The sequence below is a fragment of the Chinchilla lanigera genome, unplaced genomic scaffold, assembly GCF_000276665.1.
Source record: "Chinchilla lanigera isolate Chin_1 unplaced genomic scaffold, ChiLan1.0 scaffold00026, whole genome shotgun sequence".
Lineage (NCBI taxonomy): Eukaryota > Metazoa > Chordata > Mammalia > Rodentia > Chinchillidae > Chinchilla > Chinchilla lanigera.
This window is the reverse complement of record NW_004955427.1, coordinates 6,713,066-6,733,856: the sequence shown is the minus strand read 5'-3', so window position 1 is coordinate 6,733,856 and position 20,791 is coordinate 6,713,066. Positions and strand designations below refer to the sequence as shown.

Genomic DNA, 20,791 nt, shown 5'->3' with positions numbered 1-20,791 from the left:
TAAATGCAAATTTCATGTTTAGATGTGGGCCCCATCCCCAAGCTACCTTATTGTATATATGAGCGTGTTCTGAAATCTGAAATATTTCTGGTCCCAGGCATTTTGCATGAGAGATACTGTCACAGCAATTAAAATTTATCAGTGCTTACCCTGTGTCAGTTTCCTATAGGAAACCACTGTGAAGTTACTAGCATGGATTACAGCAGTTATTGTGTGGATGGTTTTGTGGTTGGCTGAGCAGTTCTGCTTCCTGCACTGCTAGTGGGGATGCTGACTGAGCCGGATGGTCCAGTATCCTCACGTGCCTCCTTTCGATGCTGTCGTGCAGCTGGGGTTTGCTGGGGCTTCTTCGCAGCGTGGTCTCCAAATCTGAGAGCATTTTCAAAGAGGCAGAGGCAGACCTGCACATCCCCTCACAGCATCGTTCCGCTATTCCTACCGTTACAATTATCATTCTGGTGATCGAAACAAGTCTTAGGCTATTCCTCATTGAAGGGGCAGGAAAATAGACATCACCTCATGCTGAGAAGAAAGACAGTCATTTTTAGCCATCGTTTATTTTTGGCCAGCATTGTAAGGTACTTACTTTAAAGATTTATTTTTTTCCTGACTACAGGCCTGGGGAAACATCACTGATGAAAGATTCTTTATGAAATCTGAAGCCACTGTGATAGTTGGGCCCCGTGGAAGGGGACTTTTTATGAGCGCGTGTTAGTCATACGGCCTGGAGGGTGCCCCTGTAGCACCGGCTTGCCCTCGTCTGATGTGTTCTCATCATTCGTCCCAGTGGCCCCTTCCCCGTGTGCCCCCCCAGCCCCTGCTGCTCTCTGACGGAGGCCCTTCTCCCTCCACGATTTTCTCTAGATCCCTCGTATTAGAGGAAACACGCAATATCTGACTTCGCAGGCATGCTTATTTCACTATCAGAGGGTCTCCAGTTCCATGCAGATGTCGTAACGTTATTCTTTACTGCTATATCATAGTTCAGACGTAGATGCAATCAGTTTTTTATCCATTTGTCCCTTGATAAAACCCAGGCAGTTTCTGTAGCATGAAGTACACCACAGAGAGCGTGGCCGTGCAGGTATTTCTCTAGTGTGCTGTTTTAATTCTTGTAGACGTGTCCTGCAGAACGCGAGACCCAGGTCAGATGCAGCTGCAGTTCCGGTTTTTTGAGTAGCCGCCGTACTGAGTTCCGCCGCGGCTGTATGGACCGCATTCCTGTCAGCCGTGTGCAGAGTTCTTCCCAGCATTTGCTGTATCTCATGTCCTTAATGACAGCCGTTCTGACTGGAGGGAGGTGGACTTTCAGCGGAGTTGCATTTATATTTCCCTGATGCTATTTTTAAATGAACTTTTCAAATGTATGCTAAATAGTGTATAATTCGTACATTAAAGGTGAGGAAATGAAGGCTTAGAGAGGTAAAACCAATGCACAGGGTGATCTAGTCACTAAGTTTTTAAGCTTGAAGTTAAATGCAGTTTTGAATTCGAGCTGTGCTTTGTAACCGGTGTAACGCTGCGTCCTCAGCAGCGTGGGCAGATGAGCTATGCGTGCCTTGCCATTCCAGAGCCAGTGTCTGAAGATGCTTTGTTTTGTTGATGTAGGGTGTTTTTTCTTCTGCAGTCAGACTGAGGTCATAAAGGTATTTGGGTCATATTATTGAGCAGCCATCATGTAGTAAAAACAACAGATTGTCCAAATTTGGATCTTTCTGAATCACTGAGTGAGATGAACAGTGATATTGCAAGAGCTGATAGCATCCTGTGTTTACTACATATATTAGTATATTTTCCAAGAACAAATAAATAAAATCAGCTTTCTGAACCAGAATGTTCCCAGTGGGCATATTTTGTTCTACTGTAGTCTACATTTTTTCATATGGTTTCAATATTCTACTGTTTACTATTCATTAACATGAAATACAAAGATTTTAAATTGCCTCTTTTTTTGTTATTTCTGCTCCTTTGCGGTTTCTTTGTTTTGAGAGAGTGTTTTTCATGGACTTTTCTTTGTTGAAAAAAGAAAACAGAAAAGAAATGTGATGCCTGTGATGGTAAAGAACAAAATAAAATCAAGGCTTCCAAGTAGACTAATGAAAGCTTTTGTATTTACTCTTAACTTCAGTTTTCTGTGTTAGGTTCTTGGTATCCTGATTGCAAGGCTTTTTCAGTCTAAGACTATTGAGGAAAGTTTGTAAGTTGAAGACATGACGTAGCATATTGTACTCGGACATTAGCTGCACGTTGTGAAGTGGATTCACAAGTTTTGCCGGAAGCATGTGGACTTTATGGAGCCAGTCTATCTAGTCACATGTACTGCCCAGGATAGAAGAGGTGATGAAACTTTGGGATGTTATGGCCCTTACAACTTAGGTCAACAGCTCCCTCAATTTATGGAGGAAGGTGTTTCAGATAAATGCATTTTCTTAGCAGAGCCATATTTGGAAGCCAAGGATACCAGTCCCATGTTTTCCTCCTCTATATCCTAGTATTTATGTCATGAGCTCTGTTACTAGAATTAGAGAATACACTTACCTAAGAAGGTCCTACCGCCACCACTCAGCTGCACAGCAGGTTACGTCCACTGTAACTTTTGCCCATTTAAGAAAGTTTTGGCCTTAAAAAAGTATAAATAAAATACATATCTTCTGTTGTTTAATTCAGAAAGTCTTAAGACTTTGAGTGGTCCATAGATACTGCACTACTAAGAGCTAGTAGATTATCACAGCCATGTTTCCTGTGATTGCTTTATTTACCTTTTTATTTTTTTCAGTTTGAAACAGAACAAAAGGAAAAGGACACAGTCCAGCATGTTCTCATTGCTTTAAAAACACAGCATATGTCTGTGAGGCCATAACTTCTACATTGGTTGGCTTCTCTTGAACTGTTACTGTGTGTATATATCAAGCAGCTGATAAACAGAAGAAAAAATGTGTTAAATAGAATCACCTGGTCATGTGTAGCTGTATTTCTTTTATAATATTGTATGACAAAAACACACATAATATGCAAATTTATCAAACTTTCAGGGGCTTCTTTTTCCTTAACATAATTTGAGATGCATTTCTTAGCAGACAGTAATAATGGTAGGAGCACAAGTCCTCAATTGGACTTAAGGATCATACCGTTCATCCTGTCTGAATAATTCTGAGACTGTCAGCTTCAGTATTTATCTTCTATATTCTGTGCTTTTCATTTTAAAAATATAAAATTGAGAGTCCTTCTTCAAGGGCTGGATTTGGAACAATACCTGTGTACCTTTTGTAAAAGATCTATGGAAAAAGGACCAAACAGAACTCTTTAGAAAATGTGGAGTAGTGGTCATGTGAGTGGTTCGGTGTCTGCACAGAGATGGCTTTATGATTTGCAAGACGAAACAGCCTGGCTGCCACTGGGGCCTTTCAAAGGGTGGAGGATACTTTCTCCATAGTCTCTCTTCTGTAGGCACATTCGATTTGCCTCAGAAAAATCAATGAAAGGACTTTTCAGTGACATTTTTGTTTCTTGTTGAAAGTAGAACAATTTAAAAAATAAAAGAAAAAAAATTAAGTCTGCTAGTCAGAGATTATTATGAATTTTTTTTGTGTGTGTATATTTGTTATTTTTCCTGTTTTGAATTATCTGTAACATGAACCAAGTTTCTACTGAGTTGCTGTACTGGCATACTATTTATTATCCTGTTTGTTTTTTTTTAACATTACACTTGCATAGTATTATCCTGCTTTTTATACTTCACACTTTCATTTCAGCCCTCCCCCAGTATTATGATATTAGTAGTATCCATGTCAGATAACAGCTAAAATTAAAGAGAATTGCTTGGTAAATTTGTGCTCGTTTGCTGGTGTGGTTATATTGGGGCAGACATCTGAATAAAGGTAATTTTAGCCCCAAGAGAATATACAGAATAAATTTCATGATTTTAGTTTTCTTCTTTCAGGATTCCTCAAAATGGCATTTGTGAGATAAGCCATCTCTCTCACTGTGTTGTTCAGTTTTCTTTCCACTCATTGCATTCTGAGGCGGCAAGATTGACGTGAGTGAAGTGTGATAAAGGTGTCCATAAGGGAAATCTCCAGTGCCCAGAGTGGAGAGGAGCAGTGAGTGTGATGGGAAGGTGTGCTGTGCTTCCTCAGAAACCATGGCACATGTGCTCCATTTACTTGAGCTTCTGCAAACTACGCATGAGGGATAGAGTTATTTGTTTCCTTTGTCTTTCTGATATTCTGGATTTCCATACACGAAGAAAGAAAAAAAAAATAGGCAAAAGAAAGATCTCAGAGCCTACAAAGCAAATACTTTTTTCTGAATTAGTCAAACCCCAGATTTTTAACTTTATCTGAGCAAAAAATTTTTATTTGATAAAAAAATATTTTGTCATGAAAGGTTTAGAAACTTGAAGTCTTAATCAACCATTTCTATAAAGTATTCACTTATAGTGCTATTACCTGTATTTTATTAGCACTATTTTGGGATAAGGAAATTATTTCTTATTTAGAGTTAAAATGATTTTAATGGCCTCAGAAACATCTGTATGTATAGGAAGTGGATATCAGTTTAGGCCTTGTGAAATGATAGAAATGAAATGCAATACATATGTAAAATAACTTTGTATGCCCTTCAGGGAAAATTCTTTTGTGGCAGTGAAAGTGGCATGGCATTTAGTAGCCTCATATATCACATATGGGAAGAGGGTGGGAAGATAATATAATACTTTGACATAAACAGGTGCAAATGAGAGTTCCAACGGGCTGAGGTACAGAGATACTGGCCTTGAAGAAGAGGAAAGGCTGGTGTAAAACCCAAAAGGCAGATCAGGGAATGCAGAGGAGTATTTTAATAGCTGGGGGAAAGCTCCAAAATGGTGTGAGAAATGGTGGAAAGGTAGCTTGGTCCTATGGACAGTAGACATTCTGGATGAAAATTTTATTTCAGGAAAATTTTTACCTCTAGCCCACTGTGAAGAAATACAAAACCAGAGTCATCTGTGTTATTCAGCTTCCCACTGCTGGGATGCAAAGCCCAACGCCCACAAAGCAAAGGAGGAGAAATTTCAGTAGGCTCACAGTTTCTGAGGGTTCAGTCCATGGTCCGCTGGCTCCGAGGCAAGATCATGGCCGCAGGGTATTGCGGAGCAAAGCTGCTGAGCTCATGGTTGCCAGGAAGCAGAGTAGGGGACAGTGGCAGAGAGGAGGGTGTTGGGGTGCAGATACAGACCTCAAAGTCATAGCGCCACGACCCATCCAAAACACCAGAGCCCTGCTCTAGGCAGCTGATGCTCTTGGCAGCTCCCAAACAGTGAGTTGACAAGGTTAATCACACCATCCTTGATTGTGTCCACAGCGATTTTAAAATAAAAGCGCTGAGTAAGCAATGAGACAGTTAAAAAAAGAAAAGACAGACTTTTCCTGGTGAGTCTAAGAGCTAGGGGGAAAAAATTGACTTTTTATTTATGTATCTAAAATTCTATAAATAATGCAGAATTATTTAAAATGGTCAAAGATCAAACCCAGTAAATACAGACTAATTGACATTATTCACATTATTAATTCACTGTAAGGTTTTTGGGGTGGGTAGGAGGGGTCTGAGAGACACTGGGAATTGTAAATAGCAAAACACTGAATCTGGAGTTCTTTTTCCCCCAAATCATTGCTGATATTGTGCCAAGCTCGGGTTTGTTTTGTTTGTGGATGAACAGATTCATTTTATCACACAGCTCAAGTCATAAAAACATAATCTGGTTTCTAATGTTCCTTTCTGTTTTTGTAAAAAAGTACCAAACAGAATAATGTGGTTCTGTATTCTCCTTGCTTCTGTATGAATCTTATAGTAACAATGAATTTCTAGCTAATGTGTAGAACTTTCATTATATTTTATCTCATAGGAAGGAAAGAGTAGTTTTTATTTTACAAAAGGATGCTTGTTACAGATTACAAAGTTTTTTTTATTGAAGTAGACCCTTGTTAAACTTTTAAATCCAGCAAAATTATGAGTGACCATGTCACACAATAGTAGATTTTCTTCATAAATTTTCTGGATAAAATCATTTATAGAAGTCATCAGTAGATGTTGTTAATCCTACTTGAGCATTCTGGCAAAGATAAAATAACTAGCATTTACAAAAAGTGTGAGAAGCTTTCTGGAAAATTCAAGATAAGCTTTATTCTAGACCTACTTTTAGGGTATTTGAAAATACATGTGAATGATTATTCAACCGTGGAACTGGCCTCACTCACCTCCCTCCGCTGTAGCTACCCGAGTGGTGGCTCATCCCGATCAGAACTCACCTTCTTAGGATCGTAAATGCTTCCCACTCGCAGCATCACCTAACTCTGGTTCCACCTCAGCTTTACTTCTTTATCTTTGGACGTCTTTGAGCCCTTTAAATAGACTAGCTCCTGTCACCTTTATCGTTGTAACACCGTGCCCAGATCGAGTCTGGCCTGAAAAAGTGCTCAATGAAGATTTGTAGAGTAAATAACAGGGTGGCTGTTTGAAGTTCTTGCCTTGCTTGGCTGTTTACGCAGCTGTGGAAGACCACCGGGGTCACCGATGATCGGAAGGCGAGAATGAGTCTCAAGATGGTCATCAGGGTAGCGGATGATAATGCTGTATGGAAGAAAGAGCAGAGATTACCCTGGTAACTGTGTCATTTCAAACAAATGGGGTATGTAGGATTAATAATAAATTTATTCAGCGTATCTTTTCTCGTACATGTGGTAGGTTCTTCTCTACGTTCCTTATTTATTTCTTACAAGAGGAGCTTGGCAGGATAGCACACTCCTGTAATCCCAACACTTCAGGAGGCTGAGGCAGGAGAAGGGCCTTGAGTCCCAGGCCAGCCTTTGTATACCACATAGTGAGTTCAAAGCCAGCCTGAACTACAAAGCCAGACCCTGTCTAAACAAAACAAAATAAGACAAAAACCCCAGTGGGATAGTAACTGTATTTAAAACTTTCAGAGTTGAAGAAACTAATTCAGAGATGTTAAGTAACTTGTTCAAAACTTACAGACAGAGTAAGGACATAAACCTAGTAAATTTCAGAGCCAAACTCTTTAAGGCAGGATACATGAGAAATTAAGTAGAATGTATTTTGAGTATCTCTTGGAAGCTTTGCTAAGAATGTTACCTTTCAACATAACATGTATCATTACATATTTGCATTTTTTAACAGAACACTTGTAAATGTCCACTTGCAGCTATTTATTTTAGTAAGCAGATACGTTTGCCTTATAAACAGAGGGGTAGTCCCTTGCTTCTTGTAGATAGATAGCATGTTCAAGTGTTATGGTTTGTGTTTAGATGTCCCACCCAAAGCCTCATGTGGTCATAGATGTGGCTTTTTGGAGGTGGCTGGATCGAGGGTGTGTGCTGCTGGGAACAAGAGTGTGATGCTGGGATTGGTTCTGAGAGATGCTAGTATTAGGGGTGTGAGTACTGCATGGCCTACGGGCGGGTAGCCTGCATGAACTGTAGGGCACAGGAGCAGAGCTGCCACTGTCACTGCTGGTCTGTTGTGTATTGCTGCTTCTGCTGCTGCTTGTCTTAAGCTGCCTCTTGCCTGGTCTGCGATGCCCCTATGCCATGTGCCACCCTGCCTTGGAGCCTGGCGACTGTGGGCCGAAACCTCTACAAACTGAGAGCCCAGTAAACCTTTCCTCCTTTAACTTTGGGTGTTGAGTATTTTCTGTCAGCAGTGAGAAAAGAAACCAAGGCCTCAGTTTGGTACCAGAGAAGTGGATCACTGCTGTGCCTACCTGGCGCTGTGGTTCAGGAGCTCCTGGGAATGGCTGTGGGAAGAGCTTGAAGGTTCAGAGACTCTTGCGGACAAAGCAGCCCTGGAAAGCCCTGGGCTGTCCTTGACGAGAGAGTCTGGTCAGAGATGAGAAGGCCAGAAGGCTGATAGAAATGCTGCCTGTGGAGACCGGGCTGGGGAGGAGGACGGCACGGGCTATTGAACCCTAGACAGTGTGTGTTACAGCCTGGCAGAAAGTTCGTCTGTGCTGTGCTGGTGTCCAGAGACCGCCTGAGACTGAGGTTAAGGGCAGCAGACTGACGAATCTGGCGCAAGAAATTTCAAGGCGGTTGAATGTTGAGGCCATGCATGACATGGCTACTTTGGAGGACTTTTTGCCAGATTTATGTTGAGAATCAAGAGCAAAGAGTCCAGCAGAATGATTTAAAATATTTTGAGTTTGGCCAGAAAGGGAGTTCCAGGAAAGTTGTGGCCTATAAAAATGGAACAGAGGTAAAGTTGGTCTCTGAAAACCCTAGTGAGAAAAAGCCAACTATTGCAGAAGAGATCAATAGAAAATATGGCCTGAGAACATCACAAGAACCAGCAGGACCCCACCTTTTGCCACCTCAGAGACTTCACTTTGAGAAGAGACCCCCGGAGCACCATGTTCCACAATGGCGGTAGCCTAGAGAAATCTTCCCTTAGGATTGTTTTTGGAGGCACTCCACCCTCACAGCCAAGAGAAAAGGAAGCCTGGCTGCTGCTCCAGCCGGTAGCAGGCCTTGGCGTCATCCATGTGGTGCTAGTTTAGGTGCTTGCAGATGCAAGAGTTGTGAGGGTGAAAAGGCTTCCACCAAGATTTCAGAAGTCCTGAGAGGGCAGTGTGTGAGCTGTGGGCATGAAGCGGAAGGTGTTGCGGACCCAGAAGTTTGGAGAAGCCAGGAACATGAATCGTCTGGGGAAGACTGCAAGGGAGGAGCAGAACTGGCCCAGAAAAAGCCACGGTGGCTACAGCCGTCAGCAGTGTCACAGGCATAGGGCCATCCCGGCCCTTTGGAGTTCGCAACTTGCCACAGACTGCCAGGGGTGCTGTAAGTGGAGCTGTAGGATTTAATGTTCACTCTGTTGGATTTTGGATTTGCTTTGGTCCCATTCCTTGATACCCACATTTGTAACTTTTAGAATGGAAATGTCTATCATGTGCCATTGTATGTTGTAAGTATTTAACTTTATTTTCATTTGTGCAGGGGCTCACAGCTATGAATTTACCTTAAATCTCAGAGCAGGCTTTGAACTTGGACGTTGTAGCAATGCTCAAAGTGTTAGGACTTGGCAAGGCTTGGAGATGGACTAAATGCCTTTTGCATAAAGGGATGTGCATGAGTCTTTGGGGGCCAGGGCAGAACGTTATGGCTTGTTCCCGATGTCCCCCCAAAGCCTCTTGTTGTCATAGATGTGGCTTTTCAGAGGTGGCTGAATGAAGAGTGTGTGCTGGCGGAATCAGAGATGTTGTGCTGGGATTGATTCACTGGGAGATGCTTGGATTAAGGCTCTGAATGGATAAAATATAAGGGACAAAAACAGAGCTGCTGCTGCTGCTGCTGCTTGTCCTCTGCTGCCTCTTGCCTGGTCTGTGGTGCCCCTCTGCCGTGCTCCCACCCTGCCTCGGAGCCTGCTGACTGTGGACTGACACCTCTATAAACTGTGAGCCAAATAAACCTTTTCTCCTCTAACCTTGATTGCTGAGTATTTTATCTCAGCAACAAGAAAAGTAACTGATAGATCAAGATATCGTATTCAGATGACATGCAGTGGTCAGATTGCCCACATTTGTCATTTGCCACCAAAATTTTGGGGTTGGCCTTCCTTGCCATGTTGGTAGTGGATCATATGTACAAGGGAAATCTAGGGCTTCCCATCGTTTAAGGAATGTTGTAGACAGACTTCATATAGTAAATTCCTCTTTAAGTTTGCAGTTCAGTTTTCCAGAAGTAAAATGAAATAGATTTAAAATTATACTATGGCTTATGTTTCAGTTAAGACAAACTGAGCAACGTGTTTGGATTCTCTCTCTCTCTCTCTCTCTCTCTCTCTCTCTCTCTCTTTCTCTCTCTCTTTCTCTCTCGTCGTCCTCTCTCCCTCCCTCCCTCCCTTCCTTCCTTCTGTCTCCCTCCTGCTCCCTTCTTCGTTTCATTCTTTTTTGCAGAGCTGGGGATTGAACCCAGGCAGGCAAGCACTCTACTCCTGAGCTACTTTTGACTTTTAACATCTTTTCACCCTCCTTAGAGGTGAAAACTTCAAAGCATTTGAGCAGGGGGAACGAATGAGCAACAGTCTTGTTTAAGACTGTCTGGACCCTTCTTAAAAATAGACCATTGTCAGGAGGGAGAACGGAAAAGCAATCTTTACGTCAGTGTAGTCTCCTCTCTTGGGATATAAAATGTTCTCAAGGTCAAAAATGGTGTGATACAGTCCTCCAACCCATCTTGGAGGGTGCTGCATCACAGATATAGTGGAAATCGCTCTTGTGCTGGACATGAGTCTCATTTTAAGGGCCAGTATTTATGTTTTTATGTCCTGCCTTTTGTCTTATGTTGAATTTGTTTCATCTTGTAAAGATTAAGATGATCATGTTCTAGTTTTTAAATGTGAGAGTTGAATTATTAATGGTTTTTGAATAAAAAATGAACCCACATTTCTTCTACTGAAAGCAATACAGTATATTCTCAGAAACTTTGAAGCTCATTAAAATCAAGTGTCATTTAAAGTTTTTCCCTAATTCATCATGGAGATCTTTTCATTTCCTTCGTGATTTGGGACATAGCTGATTCTCAGTGGCGAGAATGCAGGGGCCACGCACAATCTCCAGCAAGTTGATGCTTTGTGTGTGTCTTATTTCTGCTGGTGGCTTCTAAGCAAGCTTGGATTTTTTTTTTTTTAATTAACTTTTCAAATTTAATGTCCCAAATCATGGTATCTGTCGTTAGGGTACATTTCCCCTTCCACATTGTATATTATAACCTATAATTTCATTATTAAGATTAAATAACATTATTGAATCTTTGTAGACAGATTTGTTTTTTTTTTCATTTGTTTTAAGTGGGGAAGTTTTAATGACATTTTCCTAATTGGTAAGCACTGAATCCTCTTAAGTGGTCATCATTTGTCATCAATGGTGGGAAATCAAGTGGGCTTAGGGAAAATTGGCCAACTATGGAAACATTGTTCAATAGGCAGAGGCATTCCATGTATAAAGAACGTGTGATATGTGATAGTTGCCTTTCCCCCATGTCTCTATAGTTAGATGTAATTATATTCTTGGATTTCATTTTCTAATTGGACGTCTTTTTTTTAAATGGGTGTCTAGAGTAGAAGGGGGAGCGGTTAAAGGTAGCACACACGACCTATCGAAATATATCACAAGATCATAGAAAAAAGCTTATTTGCTCTGATAGTAGTGTAATTGGCATCAGCTAGCAGATTTATCTTTCAGTATGGATTTCAATCTCTGTAAATCGTCTCTACAATAATGAATTTCTAGAATAATAATTTACATAAACTTGTACAAAGTGTATGTATCTGTGAGTGTAAATATAAAGGAAATGTCTTAACTGTGTACCCTGCTGTATTGTGAAAATGTATATGAAACCGATGCATTCAAATATTTTTAATGACACAAGTTGGGTTTCTTTCTAGACTAAAGGCAGAATATGTATTTACATTGTCTTAGCTTATGCAAAAAGTTAAAGAAAATTGTGGCGATACATTGTAGGAACAAGAAAACGTAACTGTATGCCCACATTGTAATTAACCAGTGGTTAGCTGTGATTATCAGAGCTTCTAGACTCTTAAGTAATAAAGTGTTACTATTTCCATTTTAAACTTGTGTCTGTATAGCCACCAGATCAAACATCCAAGATGGGTATCATTGGCTTTGTGCTTTAAACCTTAGATCTAACAAGTGAAAATGAAAAACATTTGGATATGATTAAAGAACAAAGAAACAAGGAGATGGAGAGTAACCAATTCAGAAAATAAGGAACAGTTGGTTTACTCTAATTAGAAACATCTTGATGTTTCTTTTTTCTTTTGTATGTACCAATTCAAAGCTAGATGGAAAATTAACTGTTTATCCTAATTATAGAAATAAATTCTCTGCAGATCTTCTGAGGTGACTTTGTTTTCCTTAAACTCTATAGCCTTAAGAGTTGCAGTTTATATTGGCCTCAGGTCTTTCCTCTGGTGTAGTGAGCTGGTTCGCTTTTTATCTCCTAGAACTGAGTGTCTTACTTCTGTTATCACCTGCACAAGAAGGTCAGGTCAGTAGCAAAGGCTCAGCTGACCAACAGAAGACTTAGCTCGTAGATGGAGGTGTGCTTGGAGGTGGCTGGAGCTAAGACAACGATGGGGCGTTTGTGTGTGACTGTGATGAATCTGAAGTGTGCCTATCATTTAAGCATAATTTCTGACCGGACGCCTTTGAACAATACCGTCTCATAGATAATAATTCCAGGTTATGGAATTAGCCGAAACTTTCATTTTTATAATGATGTATTTGTGGAAATTATAGAATTTACACTTCATTGCTTTCTCTTCATAGTTACTTTCCCTACTTTAGAAAATAATGAATATCCTTATTTATTCTGTATTCATCTTACGGAGGAAGTTACGTTTCTTTTGTAAAAAGAACTTCTTGTAAAGAGTGATGTTCATTGGCTATGTCAACAGATGCCTGTTACATAACGAATACCAAACCTGTGTTTTTATTGGTGGAGTCCTTAAATAGATGCATTATTAAAAGTGCAGCAGAGAAGCACAACTTTCAGTGATGGTGACATGTGGAAACATTATGTGGTTTTATGTTCATTTTATCTTTGTTTTACTGTATATTTTCTTTGAATCATAAAACATTTGCCTCTGTCCCAGCCCGTGAAACACACACTTGCACACGCACACACATGCGTGTGCCTGCTGAGTTTCGGGGATTCTGAGCAACCGTGAATATTTAACAAGCAAGGCCAGGTTAACCCTGAAAAGCTCCTTAATATTTTGTGTCATACTTGCTTCTTTATTATCTAAAATGAACAGTTTATGGCTGATCAACATAATTAACACCACAAACTTAAGAAATGGTAGAATGCTTCCAGGTGATAGTATTATTGTGCAAGATGAAACATTTCAAACTATGTCAGAAACCCAAGAAACGTGGAACTTAATATGAAGGTGATAGTTGCCTTTTCCTCTTTTCTGACCCACTTCTGCATACTACCGTACCATTTCTTCTAAAACAAGGACGTCATCTTGCCTTTCGTCTTTATTAATCCACTTCAGGTCTGCATTTCTTATACTGCTTAACAAGGGGAACATATAAAATTGACCGATAGCTTAAAAAAAGCATGTACCTGGAGTACCTCATCAGAAAATCTGATTTTTAGGTACGAGTAGTAAGTGTATATGACAAGAAGTTCGCTCCTTGGTTGAGATGCCTTTCTATGTCATACCCAAACCAAGTTTTCCGATCCTGTCTTGTGTCATTTCTTCCTGTTATTTTGTTCTAGTGTCGTCATGCCAAACGCAAGAGTGACACAAATCCGTAGTTCTGTTCCTGCCTGTATACTTTTTACGCATCGTTCCTGATGCCTGAGATTGCTTTTCTTGCGTTTGACTTCCGTGCCCTCCTCTCAGTTCCAGGCCTTCCATCTGCCAGACAACCGCTCAGCTTTCTAGATTGGTCATTAATGACAGAATTCTTTATTTCCTGGGTTGATAGTCATTGTGCCTGTTTTGTTTTGCATTTATATTTATGTTTTTTTTAAGTGTTCATCTCCCGTTATACTGTGAGCCCAGCGTAATTTATATTGTTTGTGCTCATGGAATTAATTCATGGATAAATAATAAAGTAAAAGCTCATTAGAAATTTAAATGTATAGTGTTTTCTGTGAACATTATTTTCAGGAGGAAGATTAATCTGAGATTCATGATCAGCTACCAGGACCTGCTTTGCTGTATACTTAATTCTGTTTGTCTTCATGTAGGTTCTCATTAAAACTTAGTGCATACGTATCTGTTTTGATCTTTACCTTTCCCCTTGTGTTCATAGGCGGAAACTCACGAAGCTGTCCCTCATCTTCAGTCACATGCTGGCGGAAATCAAAGCAATATTTCCCTCCGGTCAGTTCCAGGGCGATAACTTCCGCATCACAAAAGCAGATGCTGCTGAGTTCTGGAGGAAGTTTTTTGGTGACAAGTAAGTAAAATTTCTTTCCCCCCAATTTGGTTCCATCTTTCAAGGGTGCTATAGCCCTGTCTCCAGTGGCTTATGGTATAGATTTTATTGAGTGTTTTGAGAATGTATTTTTGGTATTTGAAAATGTATTTTTTGTATTTTAATCTATTGGTAATTTTTCTGATGCAGCCATCAAAAATGTGCCTCAGTAATGGAATGGTTTTGTTATTACAAAGTAAAGTCAAGGTACACAGTATTATATATTCTGTGAGAATTCCCTGACTCCGTTTGCATGGAGAAGCAAAAGTCTATGAGAAGCAGATACAAGATACCATATCAGAAACATTTAGCACAATACAGTATCTGAAGGATTCTGTATTATGTACAAAGGTATTTAAGACACACATGAGAAGCTAGTAACTTCACATAATTTAGTATATACCTAAGAGCATATGTACCACGTAAAAGCTAGAGGGGAATGTAGATGATAAAAATAGCATAAATAAGTTGCTCTGACAATCCAGAGAGGGAAACAGTAGCTTTGATACTGCAGAAATCAGCTGGGGATATAGCTCAGCGGCACAAGTGCCTGCCGGGCAAGCGCAAGGTCCTGAGTTTGATTCCCAGTACCGAGAAAAAACCATTGAATTTTGGGCCGTGGATGTAGCTCAATGGCACAAGCGCCTGCCTGGCAAGCCTAAGGTCCTGAGTTCAATTCCCAGTACAAAAAAAAAGAAGATATTGCAGAAATCAGGAGCTGCTTCCCAAAGGAGGTGGTATATAAAGCTTGCTGAAGATCTGAACTGGGAGCGAGAAGGTCCCAGCACCCTGGTCGGTCCTTTTTTTTTAATATTGTTGAACAAAGACTATTCTGAGTGAACAAGAAAATTTTCATGATGGTATCATAAAAATAGTTAGATTGTAAGGTCTGTAGGTAAGGTGCTTTCCAACACATTCCACCCAGACACAAGTTCTGCTGAGCCTGATAAATAGTAGGTATTGTCTGATTAAAGTCCGAATAATTTAGAAGAGATTTCTGGTACTTTCATGAGAGACTGAGTGATCGAGTGGGGCCGGAGGCATCTGGCTTCCTCGGGGCCTTCTCAGCACCCGTGAGGGGCCTCACCCTGCTGGTGCCTCTGAACGCTGGCAACACCGTGAGCAGTAAGACCGGTGTCCTGCGCAGATCGCTGTTCTCATTCTCTGCCTGAAAGTCCCTATTCCGTAGCACATGCAGAATGTTGCCGTACACTTTTGATAACTTTGTAACAGAGATTTTCTTTTGTTTGTATTTGTTACAAAGTGCCATATTTATTTGTAGCTGCCAACATGAGTACCTTGTACTTACATAGAGTAATTCAGAATTTAAGATACATATCAGTTTTTTGGCTTCAAAAATAAGAAACTGTTTTTTACTTTGAACGATTTTTAGGCACGGAAACAAAGAATGCCATTATTGCCAGTAAGGTGCGTTCGATACTCTAGGGACCTTCTGCCTGTTCATAATGTCTCCATACCCAGTCACAAGTGAGAAGCTGAAAGAATGAGACCCTCGTGTCTTCATCTGCATTAGAGTAGCCAAGTGCCCATCAGACGTTTGCGCAGGTGGAGCTGGGCAGGCTCGGCAGTTTGAGAGGAGGAGGGGGGCGCTTTGCGTTCGCGCCTCACCCTAGGCCTGGCGCAGGCGGCTGGTAACCTTCCAAATAAACGTTCTTGTCAATTTAAGACGTTTGTGGAATAAACTGTTCATGGTACTTCTTTTTTGAAAACTGAAATTTCTGATGACGTCTAAAGTTGTTTACTTGTAAGGTTAATAAAAAAATGGAAAGATTGTTCATAGATCTTTCAAGAGAAGAGTTTACTTTGCTGGGCTCTTAAACCACAGAGAGCTACAGGTTTGAGATACCTTTATTTCCCTTTATTTATAACCACAGACATCAAGGACTGAAATTTCTGTTCAGCTGCTACATGAGAGACATTCCTAGTACACCAATGGGGGGGTTCTTGAATACTGGCTAAGCAGTCTCTCTACCGTCCAAGCCCTTCTGCCTTTGTCTCCTTTCTCACTGATTCCTGTGTAATTTGGCTTGAACGTTTTTGTTTCCAGGATGAGAGCCAGGTTTCAAGCTGCTTGTGGTACTTAACATATGTCCATAGTCACTCACATTAATGGTATTTTGATGAGATTATTGGAGAAACTATTTTTATATTCTTCTAGGGTTTTCACCTTGTAGATCCATGGTATTTTATTGAAGTAATGTACAAATAAATAAGTGGCATAACCTTTCGCTGGCTTTAATTCTCTTACCTCCGTTGTGCTGTTGTGATGCTAGTTTGTAGTTTCCTCTAAGTTGGTTTTTGCACTGACTTATCCCTGTCGTTTATCTCACTGCACACTTGTGCCGTGTGTAAACACTTTCATTTATCCTAACCCTTGCCTTTCAAGTTAAAAACAGCTTTATTTTCTGAAACAGAACCATTGAGAGGTTGTTTCTAAAAGCCGTCAAACAGCATCTCACTTAAGGATGATTACTGTGATGTGCCTTTCATGAAAAACAGAGACGGCAGTAACAAAACATTAAGATGAATTAAAATTTGGGAACAAACTGTTGTTCATAGGACTTTATAAAACTCAAAGACAACTTCAGGATTTGGACCTCATAAAAACAAGCAGTAGAAAAATAGGTGCTAAAATACCTAATGTGGTATTGCTGCGCCTCCTAACCCCTTTGAAATCACGGCAGGGTTTTCCTCTTTGCTGAGGGCCTACACCTGCCAGCTAACAGGCTCTGCCTGCCTGGAGGCCCGGGTGTGTCATAGCAGCCTGATTGGGAAATCCCACCCCACGTTCCATACATTGTGCAAATTTACTTAATATTGGAGCAGTTCGATTCTACTATTTCTTTGTGTATGAAAATAAAAGTGAGCGGAGTGGGGGGGAGGTTACAGCTGAGCAGCACAGGCCCTGCCTGGCAAGCATGAAGCCCTGAGTTCCATTGCCGGCACCTAAATAAATAAATGAATGAATGCATGTGACAGTATTGAATAAACATTGTCTAAACTAGGTTATGTAAAATGAGTCAATAGTAAACTGATTTTCGTAATCTGGAATAGTTTGAGTCCAGAAAATTTAAGTGTTTAGGCAAAAGGGGCTCAAAAAATGCATAGCTTGCTGTTAGGTAAGAAAGAAAACAAGAGAAAGAAGAGGAGGAGGAAGGGGAGGAGCACAAGGGAGGTCGCAGGAGAAGAGGACAGAAGATAAATGAAGCGTCCTAATGTGTCTGGACTTCAGACAGCATTTATTTTTTAAGCAAAACAAGTTGCAGTTGGACATTAATCATGAGTTGCTGAACAAATATAATTCAGCAAGCATCAGTGGATTGTATTTCTTAAATCTTCTTAGGTGTCTCATTCTTTCTATGCTGACTTTACTTGAGACTCTTCTGCAAGTTCAAGGTCGTACTCTTCCTGGATTAGTCCAGCAGAGTTTTGCGTGATAGCCCTCTCTTCAGGAACACCTTTTCTTCTGAAACCATTGAGCCTTCTAGAAAACATAGCTAATCATTTCAGTCTTTCACCTGAAGTGCTCCTATGACTACTGGTTCTAGGATAAAATCCAAATTCTCATTAACACGTTTTAAGAACTGTTTCTGTTTCTTGGTTTCCTGGCTTCATTTCTTTGTTCCGAGCTCATCTCAAAAAAAAAAAAAAAAAACTATTTAATCCTCTACTGATTTTCCTCCCACTGCTTGAGTAGCCAGTCACCCATGCCCCACTGATTACTAACCCTTTGGAAGTTTTCTCTGGCTCCCTCCTCTAAAGTGAATACACATACTGTTCGTGGCCAGGTACCAGGTATTGTAATCTGACTAGATTACAGTGCATCGCTAACGTGTTTAATATCCCAGTGAGAAGTTTGCAACAGATTCGGAGGTCTCTTTGAAGATGGAGCCTTTCTTTCTCTCTACGTCTATTATTCGGAGTCTGGCACACTCCCTGGAATGTGTGGCCGCTAATAGGTGTTAATGGGTTGTAGGAATAGTTGGCTGGAGGGATGAGGATGCCTCTTCTGTGCTGTCAGTTTGCAGTGACTTTACTACAAACCGACCCATTTACCGCCAGTACCCATAGTTCTACTGCATGGGTGCCTGTCTTTTATCTTCTTCCTTTTCTTTCATCTCAGAATTGTGACACATTTCTTAAAATCCAGTTTAGAAGTCCCCTTTTCTATTCAGTTCTTAATCAGATGTGCCTTCTCACACGGTTAACTTTCTTCCCTTCTTTATATTCTTGTTGTATTCTAGACATCGCTGTAGTATTGAGTTATGTTATGGCTTGTATCTAGATATCCCTCCAAAGTCTCACATGTTCGTGGGTGCAGCTCTTCAGAGTTGGCTAGACCTAGGGCGGTTGTGACAAACCTATGGCATTCGTGCTGCAGCGGGCTGTTTGTATCATTGAAAGCTCTAAAGGGTTCGCCATTACTGATCTAAGGCTTGTGATACTGGGATCATGGGTGTATGGTGTGAAGTTAGTCTCCTGATAGGAATTAGCATAGTTCTGGGTGTGGACAATGGAAGCCCTACCCTGGTTGTGGGTGGCACCAGTCAGTAGGCTTACAGCTTCCACAGGGTATAAAGGGAAGGAGGGAAGGTGGCAGGGAAGCTGCTTGCTGCTTGCTGCCTTCTGCCTGCCATGCCATGAAGAGTTTCTCCTCTGCGATTCCCCTCTGTCATGAAACACTGCCTTGGACCCACCCCGCTATGGACTATAACCTCTACAAATTGTGAGCTGAAATAAACCATTCCTCTTCTAACATGTGGGTGTCAAGTATTTTGTCCCAGTGAGAAAAATAACTGAGATGGTATGTATTTGCTGTATGGATTTTATTTGCTTAATTTTGTGGCTCTTTGATGAATTTTTACCCAAATGTATTAAAAAGTTATATTTGTTTGAGTTGTCATATGTCAGAGTTTACTGTCAGCGCTTTTACCAGTGCTAGCTCCAGTATAATCTTTAGCCTATTCTTTAAATGATTTTTGAATGAGTGCTTTGTGTACTGTACATGTTAGAGACATTCAGTAGTAGTTGTTTAAATATGTTGAGTACGTGATATAATATATCCAATACTTGTGCTCTCTTCCTTATGTTCTGTTTTTCATTCTCCTTGACTTATTTGATTCTCTTCTGATACATCAGTTACCAGTTTCTATGTCTTTGCTTGTATTGTTTATTCCATTTAACGATTTTTATAATCTCTGGAAAAAATTTCTTACTGATCCCTCAAAAGTTCATCCCACTCATGTTTCTTTTTATTGTTATTATTAGGTATCTTAACTTTTAACTTCGCTAAGCTATAGCTCTTCCTCTGCATGTATGATTTTTATTGTGTTATTACAGTTGTCTAATTATATTATTTCCATTAAACTGTAGTCTTCATGAGATAAGGTTTATTTATCTTGTTTCTAAAGTAAGTTAGCATGGTAGCTCATAGATAGACTTATAGAAACTATTTTGCATTTGATTCAAATGGGCTGAGAAGAGGAGCACAGATGAGCCTGTGTGTGTGTGAGGCAGAAGGATGTGAGCAGCAGGGCTTGCTTGCTCCTGGGGAAATACAGTCAGGGTCAGGCGTGCCAGCTCTGGAGCCAGAGTGTCTGCGCGCAGGTTCTGCCTGTAGCTTCTCTGTCGTCGCCCTGGGGAAGCTGTGTAGTTTCCCCACACAGCTGTTTCCTCTTCTATAAAACGGTTTGTCCGATACTTGTGCCACCTATTTCCTAGGGTGTTATGGGAGATGAAAAGGCCGAAACTTCCTACAAAGTTCCTAAAACCTGGCACAGGTTAGTAAGTAATCTGCATTAACATTAATCAGTTTAACTCTTTTATAAATTATACCAAATATATTTTATTAGTTCTATAATGAATATAATAAATATTTGGTAGAAGTTATATCCTCCCTAGCAATCTAACGGCAAAACCCAAAAAGGAACAAAAGATGAAATTTTTCTAATACTGTATGTATCACTATAGAAAGGTGGACTGAAGACGCACAGTTTTGCTTACCATGGGGGACGGTCTATTGTTACTGCTTCTGCTTTGTTCTCCTGCGGCAGGGGTATGGGCTGTCTTGGTTTCCTGTATTTCCTTTCACTTTTAATGTGAAATGAGGGAAAACGCTTTTTTAATCCTGTCCAGTGAGTAAGATACATGTTCTTCTAGCTCACTAACTAAATCAGTTTTCTCTCCAGATAAAGAAAAAGCAGTCTAATTATTTTTAGTGAAGAAAGGAGTACACAGCAGAAATTAAGGACTTCCGCAGGACTTCTATAAGAAAAAAATCACAGTAAAACTCAAAGTATTGCTAGTTAATATTTCTCCTGTGTACACAATCTCATTATTGTCCATTAAAGAAAATCAACTTATCTTTTAAATAGGAAGATAAAATTGACATGCTTTTAGCAGACTTACTTCATTCAACTCATTATGGAAAGATCCTAAATACAGAAATGAAGAAAGATGACCGATGTAGTTTTCTAACTCTAGAATGCCTGTTTTCCACTTGGGTAAGACAGCGCAGACAGAGGATCATGTTTGAAGCAGTATCTCACCGCTAGTAACCGTCGAAGGAACATCACACCTTGCAGGTTAGTTTACCCGTAGTCGCTTACTGCGCTGGTCAGGAGCGCGCTCAGCCGTGCCAGGTTGTGCGTGCCAGGCTTCCACCCGTCTGTTCAGCGGGGACCTGAGGCAGGAGTTGTTCTGCTGTCGGCTGTCACTCCAGGGAGCGGCGCACAGGAGCTCTGCGGCTGCGTATGCGCAGGCTTT

At 40.6% G+C, this 20,791-nt stretch overlaps 1 protein-coding gene across 1 annotated transcript in view; it reads left to right on the top strand.

Moving 5' to 3' along the window:
- The window catches only part of Cblb (Cbl proto-oncogene B, E3 ubiquitin protein ligase), a gene marked incomplete at its 5' end in the record, with an annotated part of 211,246 nt that overhangs the window by 79,040 nt on the left and 111,415 nt on the right, over window positions 1-20,791 (top strand). Inside the window, 1 exon segment of the mRNA XM_013515156.1 lies at window positions 13,841-13,987. Coding sequence (XP_013370610.1) covers window positions 13,841-13,987 — 147 coding nt within the window.